General features: G+C 39.6%; 1 protein-coding gene across 8 annotated transcripts in view; it reads left to right on the forward strand.

Moving 5' to 3' along the window:
• Positions 1-11,113, forward strand: part of LOC148855612 (uncharacterized) — a 93,823-nt gene extending 82,710 nt beyond the window's left edge. For 7 of the 8 annotated variants that reach the window (XM_088941635.1, XM_088941633.1, XM_088941632.1 and 4 more), the window contains one exon: positions 6,606-9,078. In XM_088941635.1, coding sequence (XP_088797761.1) covers positions 6,606-8,914 — 2,309 coding nt within the window. In that variant the 3' untranslated portion in view covers positions 8,915-9,078. Of the gene's footprint in view, positions 1-6,605; positions 9,079-10,919 lie in introns of those variants that run through there. The other variant, XM_088941639.1, reaches the window with a different exon arrangement.
• The last annotated feature ends 875 nt before the right edge of the window (positions 11,114-11,988 follow it).

An 11,988-nucleotide genomic window follows, 5' to 3' on the forward strand; every position in this document is an offset into this window, starting at 1 on the left:
GGTACTGTTTGTGCTCAATCTGGCTGGTAGACCCGAGTGTGTGGGTGTGAACTGAGTGGAGCATTGTTTTGTGGAGTAAGGAGGGGTCCTAATTCCGGTGTGTGGGACTGATTAACTGCTTGACCATGTCGATTGAGAATTCTGCTACTTTAGAGATCTCAGGGAGCCATAATGGAGTGAGTGGGGGAATGGATATGAGCTTTCCCATGGCTGTCATTCCCTTTGATGGTTTGAATTACCTTAAGTGGTCTACGGGGATAAAACTCTACATCACTGCTAGGGGGCGAATAGGATACGTCAATGGGAGAGTAAAAGAACTGAAGTATGGAAGTGCTGAGCATGATAGGTGGAACCAAGAGAACAGTATGGTGATGTCTTAGCTCTTGGTTTCAATGTTGCCACAAGTAAGGAAGACTTTTATGTGGGCTGAAACTGCTTGTGAGATATGGGAACAAGCGAAGTCCACTTATTCAGAACAGAGACACTATGCCAAGATATATCAACTACAAGCTGAATCTTCTATTTGCAAGCAGGGGGAGAGGAGTCTCTCGATGTACTTTTCTGATTTGGCATCAATATGGAAAGAACTTGATCACTATCAGAATGTGAATTGGAAGTGTGATGAAGATGCAAAGGCCTATAAGTCACTTGTATCACAGCAACGTGTGTTTGCCTTCCTCCTAGGGCTGAATTCGTCATATGAGTCCATCAGGGTACAGATCTTGGGTAGTAAAGACTTGCCATCAGTCCAGGAGGTGTATGTCTTGGTGCAGTTAGAAGAAAGCTGAAGAAGTGTGATGAATGATGTAGAAGGGGAGTTAGTTGCCCTAGCGGTCTTGGGAAATTCAGATAGAAATGTCGGAGGTGGCTTTAAAAGGGGTGACAGTCAGAAAAAATCAGAAGATAAAAGCAAGCTTTGGTGCACTCACTGCCAGAAGACACGACACACTAAAGATACATGCTAGGATATCCATGGAAAACCTAAATGGGCACAGATTTGGGTAAGAAGTCAGCACCGAATCAGGGCAAGAAACCAGGCCAGCAGAATAAAAAAAAAGTATAACTCAGCTAATATGGCATCGACAGAGACTAGTCCTTCCGTAACTCAGGAGAGACATCCCCGTTCTGACCCTAAGGAAGATATTATCAACTCCTTCTGTGAACATTTGGAATTGTATTGTAGGACTCTCCGCCAGGTGGATTCTGGGCCTACTCCTACCTCATTTGCGTCTACATCAGGTAATGCCACAGCCTTCCATGTGTCATCTCATACTACTGATTCACCTTGGATTATTGACTCCGGAGCCTCAAATCACATGACCGATAAGTCAAATTTGTTACAGACATATAACCTTCTCTCTGGGAGAGATAAGGTAAGGACTGGCTGATGGTTCTTTTTCTACCATAGCTGGCCGAGGCACCATATCTCTCCCACTTGGCCTTACTCTTCCTAATGTCCTGCATGTTCCGAAATTACTTATTAATTTGCTGTCCATTAGTAGTATTACTCACTCTTTGAACTGCTCAGTCACATTTTTTCCGTCTTCATGTGTGTTTCAGGATTTGACCTTGGGGAAGACGATTGGTAGAGGAAGCATGGTGGATGGTCTCTACGTGTTGGAGAATAATGCTGGTCTAGTGGCGACTGAGTCCACAAGTTCATCGAGTGAGAGTCAGGCCTATTTATGGCATAGTCGTTTATGTCATCTTTCTTTTGAGTTGTTAAGAGTTATGTTCCCAAAGTTGTTTGAGTCCTTGTCAGTGAGTCAGTTACAGTGTCAAACTTGTCAGTTGAGTAAGCATTGTAGAAGCTCTTTACCTTTAAGAAATAAAAGATCTGAATTTCCATTTCATATTATTTATTCTAATGTTTGGGACCCTGTTACTCTACCTACTGCGGCTGGCTATAAGTATTTTGTTATTTTGATTGATGATTATTCTCGATACACTTGGGTTTACCCTATGCGATCTCGAGATGAAGTGTCACAAATTGTGAAAGATTTTCAACGCATGGTGTTCACTAAGTTCCAAACGGAAATTCATATTTTCCAGTTGGACAATGCAAAGGAATATTTCCATTGTGATCTCACGAAGTTCTTTGCTTCGAGTGGGTCACTTCAGCGAAGCTCTTGTGCCAGGACACCCCAACAAAATGGTGTGGCTGAACGAAAAAATTGTCACCTTCTCGAAGTTGCTCGTGGCTTGCTGATTCATATGAATGTGCCAAAACAGTTCTGGATGGATGCAGTATTGTGTGTGACATATATCATCAATCGCATGCCCTCTCGACTACTAGAGTATAAGGCCCCACATTAGCTCTTGTTCCCTACAGCCCCGCTGTCTACCATTCCGATGCGTGTTTTTGGGTGTCATTGTTTTGTCCACAACCTGTCACCTACTCGTGGTAAACTTGACCCTCTAGCTATTTCATGTGTTTTTCTTGGTTACCTTTCATCTCATAAGGGGTATCGTTGCTATGATCCCATTGCCCGCAAATACTATGTTTCCATTGATGTCTCATTCTTTGAGAGTCAACTGTTCTTCTTGGTTTCTCCTTAGGGGGAGAGTAGGGTTGAGGAGAAATAGGCGACGACTCAGATTCAACTATCTCTTTTACCCAATCCTCCTCCGTTCTGGGTTTTTCATCGTCGCTATAAGAGTCAGCAGAGTTCAAGAGCCGTGGAGCCGGACACTATGTAACCAACATCATCGGATTCACCCGAGGCAGATCCGTCTCATCGGCCAGGTACACTTGCTCCCATTGCTGCTTTAAAAGTTGATTCACATGTCCCCAATGATCTTAATATTCCTATTGCTAAGAGAAAAGGTGTTAGATCTTGTACCACTAATCATCCTATCTCTAACTTTGTGTCCTATGAGCATGTTTCACCTTCGTACTGTGCCTTTCTCTCTTCTGTGGATAGTGTCCCCATCCCTAAGACCGTGGCAGAAGCTTTGTCAAAACCCGAATGGACAGATGCAATGCAGGAAGAAACTGATGCCTTACACAAAAATGGTACGTGGGAGTTGGTAGATCTTCCTGAGGGAGAGGAACCAATGGGGTGCAAGTGGGTGTTCACAATGAAACACAAAGCTGATGAAACTGTTGAAAGGTACAAGGCTAGACTAGTAGCAAGAGGCTTCACACAGGTATATGGAGTGGACTATGCAGAGACTTCTGCTCTAGTAGCGAAGATGAACTCCATCCGGATTCTCCTTCCTTGGCAGCAAATCTTGACTGGGATCTTCACCAATTGGACATCAAGAATGCCTTCTTGAATGGTGACTTGGAAGAGGAGGTGTACATGACCCAACCCCTAGGGTTCTGTGCCAAAGGCAGTGAACAAAAGGTGTGCTGGTTAAAAAGGTCCCTATATGGGTTGAAATAATCACCTCGGGCTTGGTTTAGTAAGTTCCATTTAGTAGTCCAACAGATGGGATTCAAACAATGCCAGTCAGATCATACCCTAGAGGAGGTGTACACTTGCTCCCATTGCTGCTTTAAAAGTTGATTCACATGTCCCCAATGATCTTAATATTCCTATTGCTAAGAGAAAAGGTGTTAGATCTTGTACCACTAATCATCCTATCTCTAACTTTGTGTCCTATGAGCATGTTTCACCTTCGTACTGTGCCTTTCTCTCTTCTGTGGATAGTGTCCCCATCCCTAAGATCGTGGCAGAAGCTTTGTCAAAACCCGAATGGACAGATGCAATGCAGGAAGAAACTGATGCCTTACACAAAAATGGTACGTGGGAGTTGGTAGATCTTCCTGAGGGGGAGGAACCAATGGGGTGCAAGTGGGTGTTCACAATGAAACACAAAGCTGATGAAACTGTTGAAAGGTACAAGGCTAGACTAGTAGCAAGAGGCTTCACACAGGTATATGGAGTGGACTATGCAGAGACTTCTGCTCTAGTAGCGAAGATGAACTCCATCCGGATTCTCCTTCCTTGGCAGCAAATCTTGACTGGGATCTTCAGCAATTGGACATCAAGAATGCCTTCTTGAATGGTGACTTGGAAGAGGAGGTGTACATGACCCAACCCCTAGGGTTCTGTGTCAATGGCAGTGAACAAAAGGTGTGCTGGTTAAAAAAGTCCCTATATGGGTTGAAACAATCACCTCGGGCTTGGTTTAGTAAGTTCCATTTAGTAGTCCAACAGATGGGATTCAAACAATGCTAGTTAGATCATACCCTATTTGTAAAAAGAGGTGAAGGTAAAATTGCAGCTCTATTTGTGTATGTGGATGACATAGTGATCACAGGAGATTGGGAGGCTGAAATCCAGAGACTAAAAAAATTCTTAGCCACTAAATTTGAGGTGAAGGATCTAGGCCCCTTACGATACTTTCTTGGAATTGAAGTTGCCCGCTCTCACAAAGGCATCTTTATTTCCCAACGGAAGTATGTACTAGATCTACTAGAAGATACAAGCAAGTTGGGGGGTAAAACTATCTGATTCACCTATTGAACCTAATCACCATCTGGGAGACAGTCAGGGAATGTTTTTGAAAGATGTAAAGATGTTCTAGAGACTCGTGGAGAGACTTTTGTATTTGTCTATGGCCAAGCCTGATATTGCCTATGCAGTGGATGTCCTTAGTCAATTCATGCACAGCCCTAGGACAACTCACTTTGAAGCTGTAGAGAAGATTTTGAGATATCTCAAGAAGTTTCCTGGAGCTGGTTTGTTGTTCCAGAAACATAGTCACTTAAAAGTGGAAGTATATACTGATGCAGATTGGGCAGGAGCAGTCAATGATCGAAAGTCTACCAGTGGTTATTGTGCCTTTGTAGGAGGAAACCTTGTCACATGGAGAAGCAAAAAACAAAGTGTGGTGGCTAGATCCAGTGCTGAAGCAGAGTATAGAGCGATGGATCATGGGGTTGTAGAAATCATGTGGATAAAAAATCTGTTAGGTGAACTGGGTTTTGCATTAAGCAATCCTACGTCACTCTACTGTGACAATAAAGTTGCCATCAATATTGCTGCTAATCTAGTTCTGCATGATAGGACGAAACACATTGAAGTGGACAAGCATTTTGTCAAAGAGAAACCTGAAAGTGGAGAAGTGTGCACACCATATGTCAGCTCGGAAGAGCAACTTGCAGATATCTTCACCAAAGGTCTTCATCATGTGCGGCACAAAGATTTGTGTGACAAGTTGGGCATGGTTGACATCTATGCTCCAACTTGAGGAGGAGTGTTGGAATAATGTTAAAATAACTTAGTTGCAGATGTTAGGGCCTGTTTGGCTAATTAAAGTTTTTTTTTTATTTCTGTTATGTTTGGTATTGTACTCAGGGGCACAACGGTCTTTTTCCTTGCTATTTCTGTCACCCTATATATAGTAAAATAAACACTAGCGCCGCTAGTACTGTTACATTGCAAACCTTCTCTCTTCTCTCCTCTCTTCTCTTCTCTCCTCTTCTCTCCTCTTCCACTTATTTCTGGCCGGCTACACTGTCAAGAAAACTCATACCATTAAAGGTCTTTATAGTTAATAAATCTTTATTTTATTTGAATTAAGAATGGGACTCACATTATTTTATGAGACCCGCTATTTATCTAGCATATCTGATTTGAATTCCTTTTCTAATTGTAAAGAAATTAAATCAGGTTTGTTTTGTAATTGGCTTATAGCAGACTACATTAGATTTGTAAGTGAATTAAGCTTCTCTAGCCAAAAAAGAGTTATGTCGATTAAACTTCAAATGTTACAAAGCTAATTGGCTTTAGTTAATGTTAATTATTTTATATTGTTGAATTAACTTTTGCCCTTCAAATCCATTTTATTGTTATTTATCATTAGCATTTTTTATTTTAACAATGTTTATTTAATTATCTTTTACTTTATTAATATTTAATGTTGCTTATTATTTAAACATTTTGTTATTTTTTAATCATCTAAGCATTTAACTAATCATTTTCAAATTTGTAAACCCATTCATTTAATTAATTTTTAATAATTTTATGTTTTTTAATAATTTTCCATTATTTAATGAAATAATGATTTTTAGATTAATTAATCTATATTCCAATTATTATTTTTTCCTCTCCTCTACTTAGTAGGGAATCAAGAGAGCTAGTGGAGTCATATTTAACATATATTAAATGGTAATAATCATCGATATAATACCACTGGGTCAGATCAAATATTATTGAAGCTGGGTTCGGTGTGTCAGTAGAGTTCTATTTATTTATTTTTTTGACATTCAGTAGAGTTTTATTTCTAATGGTCAGGGTTGGCCCTTATACATGATATGAAATTAGGTCAAAATTGTCCATTTCATTAATCTTCTCTGCCGCATTGTAGATGCACCTTAATTGGGTCAAATAGTAGAAAAGCTGGGTTCGGTGTGTAAGAGAAATGTGTGTGTGTGTGTGAGAGAGAGAGAGAGATGTCATAAATAAACAGCTAGAAAATATAAAATCAATCTCTCAACAAGGATAACAGCTTCACATTCAAGAATTTATTTTGTCTTGGGAATTTGAGTATTATTTCTGTTATCATATTATGAATTTTGTATACATGTTTCTTAGGAGTTTAACAAGTATTTGAATTGTTTGATATTACTTTATCATTTGTATTTTGGACAGCAAGGATTTATCTGGAGAAGTGCCAAGAACCCATGTATGAAGATGCTGGAGATTGTTTTATGTTAACTAGTTGTTGGTCAGATGCAGCTTTGTGTTATGCTCAAGGACAGTGTCTTTCAAAATGCATGACCTCCTGCCGAAAAGGTCGACTTGTTGAATTGGGATGGGAAATCCTAAAAGGGTGGCCGGGAATGGTGTCAATAGATGTTAAGGTTGACTACTTACAGTGCTGTATTGCAGATTGTCGTAAGTTCACAATTGTTGAATCAGTGGTGGAGTTTGTTGGGAAGTTTCCAGAAGATGGGTATCCCTTGCTGATTGAAACAGAAAACTATATAGATGCCTCCACCATAGAAAGAATGAGAGGAGAAATATTAGGTGAAGCTGATTTGTTGGGAAGAGCAAAACATTATGGAAAATCAACGAAACTGGTTCTTTTTTATGTTGTGACACAGATGCTTTGGTCAAGTGACAGCTTGGGCTGGCCATTGAAGCATTTTGTTGGACTTGATAAACATCTAGAGAAAGCAAAATCTCTTTCTCAAATGGTTTCAAGCACCTTTTATGAGTATGTTTGTTTTGAAGCCGAATTTCTTTTTGACCAGAGCTCTAGTTTTTCAAATAGTATTTTACATTTCAGAAGGGCTCAGAAGTTCAAAAATGTTAGCTCTGAAATTTTTGCTGCTCGTAGCATTCTTGAGGCATTGCTCAAGGAAGAGAAGTTTGAAGCTGACTCAAAAGGTGTCTTTAGAAAACAGATTGGGGTTCTAGAAAGTTCAATTTTCCAGTGTCGTGTTTCTATTCAGGTTTTAATGTTTTTTTGGAACTTTTGGAAGGGAAGAATGTTAAGCATGATTTCTTTCGTCAAATCACTTGGTTCCATCAATAAGAGCCAGTATGAAAGCTATGGTAACTTGTGTATGGAACACTTCGGTGTGATAAAGCTAGATGGTCTAGATATGTTTATTGCTGTTAATGGTGAAGCATCCTGGTTAAAAGGGAAAGATGAGGAAAATTTCTCTCAGTTAGGAAACAAGGTTTATATGAGTGGACTGGTTTTCAAATCCCTTGCTGAACGGGTTTTGAAATCTGAAATATGTTCTATGGCTGTTAGAGTATTTGAAAAACTGAAATGGCTACTTATGTATTCTAGGCCAAAGTTGTCTTTTATTCAGAGAGCTGTTCTTGCCCTCCAGCTCTATGGGATTTCAATCTTTCTTGTGGGATTTAATGTAGGGGTTGGTGGAAGCTTGGGTTTGTCAGAACAAGACCTACTTTCAGCCTTTTCCCCTCTATACTTTGAAAATTATATGATATCTGATCAAAGTGGAGCCAATCTTCAGGATAAAGATGCTGCTGTGAGGGCTTTGGGGACCATTCTTCATGAAAATCTCAAATACTTCAGAGATGGGTCCAGACCTACAAAGACCGGATGGGCATTACTTTTGGTACTTACATCAAAACAATTGATAGAAGAGCTGACATGGGAAGTACGTCATAACTCAGGATCAAATTCCCCCTGGCGAAAATTTTTTGAGCAGCTTGTTGATTACATGAGGAAGGGATATGAAGAACCTTCTTCGTTGGCAAGTACATTCTTGGATGCAGTGAAGCATGCAGATCCTCAGTGCCAGCTGCTTCTAATTGAATGTCTTCTTTTCTTAGGTTCGTCCTGTAAAATTGGAAGGGAGTGGTTCCTTACATCCAAAGTCACTTTGATTGATTCTGTTTTCTCTCAAGAATCTGAAGCTTATTGGTGTGCTCTATCAGCATTGCCTCAATGGTTTGATGCTCAATCCTTTAATTGTTTCTTTGACTTTATCTTGGCGGTTGTTGATGGACTTATGTCCCCTCGTTCTGATCATCGGCATCCAAGATTAAATTGGTATAAGAAATCAGAGTTGAAGTCTTTCCAGTTCCATCAGTCCTTGGTGCTGAGGCTAGTAACGGTAGCTGGTCTCATCTGCCTTAACTCGAAAGAGCATTTTAGCAAAGTCCAGGATCTGTTAAGAAATTGCTGTGGTCTTCTTTCAGTTTTGCCTCATCGGTTCCTTGTACAACTTTGGGGTGTGAAAAAAGGACGCACAAGGACAACTAAATGTTTTGCTCATGCATTTGCAAAAGCACTGGAAACTGTTGGCAATCAATTGGTGATTGTACACACTGGTAATTGGAACAATTCATTTATGCATATGAAGCCTTTAATTCGTGAATGCAATCTGTTTCAGCACAGGAAGGGAGGTAATAAAATACCTGTTATGGTTAAGGAGCGCCTTAATTTGGTTAAGTGTAAATATTTTCCAATCTGAAGCAGCTTGTATTCAGAGACTTGCACCAGAACCGTTTGTAAAGAATTAGTGTTTTATCATGGTCCAGTGGTCTCTATGATTGACTATGAATTTACATGTTTTCTGTTTACATGTTTACATGATGCAAGAATTTAATGAAAATCAAACCCATGTGTACTGCACAATTTTTTTTTTTTTTATTTTTCCAAGAGTTGAGCTCTGGATGGATTTGTTAAGCTCAATTTTGAATTTTGATGATGCAACAAGGAACCAAGTGTGTGCAATAGGTTTGGTTGTTCATGATAAATATTGGCAGAGCTCTTCGTTTTCCCCCGATGTCAGCTCTAGAAACAGAAGCTGTTGCTCTTCAGTTTAGTTTGGAGCTTGATCTTTCTTCTGAGTATGTTGAGGGGGATAATAAGGTCATACAGACTATTAGAAATGATCCCTCAAAGTGCTTCAAATCCATGGCTCTCATGTCGTTTGATCACTAATTGCAGAGTCTTGTTAGAAATGATCCCTCAAAGCTCAGTGAATTTTGTACCAGGTAGTGCCTATAAGGCTGCTGGCTTCTTAGCTAAGTATTGTTTAAATGTCCACAGGGCCTGGTCTGTGTGTTCCTCTCCTTTCTTGTCGGTTGTATTGCTTCTGGTTGCTTTTCTTAATGAAATTGCCTTATCAGGCTTTGAAAAAACAAAAGGTCCTTTCCTGCAAACACCCTGCAGCCCCTACCCAAAATGAAGCAAAAACAATTCACCCACCTATCAAAGGGAATGAAACAAACAGGTCCACAAAAGTTTACAAGGTAATAAAGAAAGAGGATTCTGACTTAGCTAAGAAAACTAATTGCAACTGGTTAATTTGGAAGAGTATGTTCGATTTCAAATTTCAGTGGTCAGTCAGCTTGGCAAGCCTGGGAACATAGGTTTGAGTCTGAGGATGGCTAATTTATGCGAAAAAATGCCAAAGGTTAGGACGGTACCCAGTCTATCTCCCTGAAGACCACTCATAACTGGGGCCAACGTTGGGTAATAACCTCAGGGTGAGTCCTAATTCTAGGTGGTGTTGCACATTCCATTACAGCCTATTTCTCATCATTTAGACTGTTACTTTGATCAGGTGTGGATAGGGATCCTATTCTGGGCTCATTATCAGGTGCAAGTTCATCAGCAGCAAATAGGACGTCTTTGGGTTCAATAATTCTGGGTCTTGGCACTTTGGCAGGAAAACAAGTCAAGTTGGTTTGGCAATGGTGGTGGCCCGGCTAACAAGAGGGAGAACGAATGGGAGTTTTCTTTTGCTAGAATTTATTAAATATTCAATGGACCCAAACCCTAACCCAGGCCCAATGTAGTTAAAAATCTTCATGTTGGCATCCTGATTTGCTGCCCTATATGCAACCGGAAAATAGTTGGAGTTGGAGGCATTTGCATACATGTGGGTTTAACCATATAGCCTATGAAGGCACACTTTGAGAAACAGAACTGTGGCTTGTTATTGTAAGGTCTTGAGGTATGGGTTGTTAATCATCATATTCAACTAAAACCATATGGATTGGTTACACGAATCCTGTTTTCATTTTGTTCAGCGTCATATCCATCATTAATTTAAGACTGTTTATCATTTCTTATTAATTCCATCCAAAATGTATGCTATACTTCATATAAAATGTGTGTTTTACATCTACTAATATGTGTGACATTGAATCAAGGACTGAAAATGATCATCCCTAGTTTCAATGTTGCATTAGAATATCCTACTTGAATGGGTCTGCTGGTGACTGTCGATGATGAGAAGTATAACGTACTTGATTATTGATAGTGATAGAGCTCAAGTCTATACCAAATTAAAACACAAAAGGAAGTTTGGAATCCAGAAGACATTGTGAATAATGTGGTAAAGCATTTATATACATTCTGTATGGGAGTTGAGTTTAGTGTATATCCATTGTTATGCTATTGGGTGGTTAATATTCAGATACTTCTTAGCTTAATTTTACATCTAATCCAATCCAATTCATTTGCAGCGATAAGTTATGTCTCTATGATAGTGGAGAAGCCAAACAAGTGTGCCACATCAGGACCCTTAATGCTACAGCTCCAAGCCCCCACCCCCCCAAATCAGATCTGTATTTAGGCCTCGTTCCTATTGTAAATGTTTAATCTAAAAAGGGTGATATTATTGAATGAATAATATTGTCCCATCACGTATTAACAAGTTTAAGGATGGGTAAGTGATTTATCCGAGCCTCTAATAGTGGAGAAGCCAAACAAGTGTGCCTCATCAGGACCATTAGTGCTACAGCTCCAAGCCCCCACCCCCCAAATCAGATCTGTATTTAGGCCTTGTTCCTATTGTTGTAAATGTTTAATCTAAAAAGGGTGATATTATTGAATCAATAATATTGTCCCATCATGTATTAACAGGTTTAAGGATGGGTAAGTGATCTATCCGAGCCTCTAAGAGGGTATTAAGTGTCCAGATAAATCAACCACTGGGGAATTTTTCTTGTTCGCAAGACCCACTAACAGGGTGAATTCCTATTGGGGATCAACCGCTAAGTGCTTACAGCTAACCAGCAGATTCTAACACTGAAGAAACATAAAATTGGGTGATTTGTGAATTACTCCTACCCTAAATTCTTTGCACACTGTTGCATTTCCATTTCCACATGATGGACATTAACCAAATGCATTTTATGACCATTTCTGCATAAATAGGTCTTTACTCTGTGGTGAATACAGCCTGGTTCTATTTTCTTCTCGGCACAAATAGATCTTTGCTCTCACATGTTCTCCAAGCTTAAATCATGCCTAATAAAAAGTAATTATTATTTTTTATTTCTTTCTTTATTTTAAAGTCTACATTCTACAAAGTGAAATCGAATTAAGTTTGTATCCAATCCAAGATCCCTAGAGCCTATATTTGACAAGTTTCAAATATAGTATCGATACTTATCGACCCATATACATATTGTGCTGATGGCTTACCGATATGCCCCTTTAGGGGTTGTATCGGGTTGCCACCGGTTCAGAGGGTAATCGGGCCTTAAACTGATACCTCTGAACCGGTTTAAAAAAAATAAAACTAAAAAA

Source organism: Nelumbo lutea, chromosome 4 (genome assembly GCF_056320005.1).
Source record: "Nelumbo lutea isolate HS-2025 chromosome 4, American lotus-T2T, whole genome shotgun sequence".
Lineage (NCBI taxonomy): Eukaryota > Viridiplantae > Streptophyta > Magnoliopsida > Proteales > Nelumbonaceae > Nelumbo > Nelumbo lutea.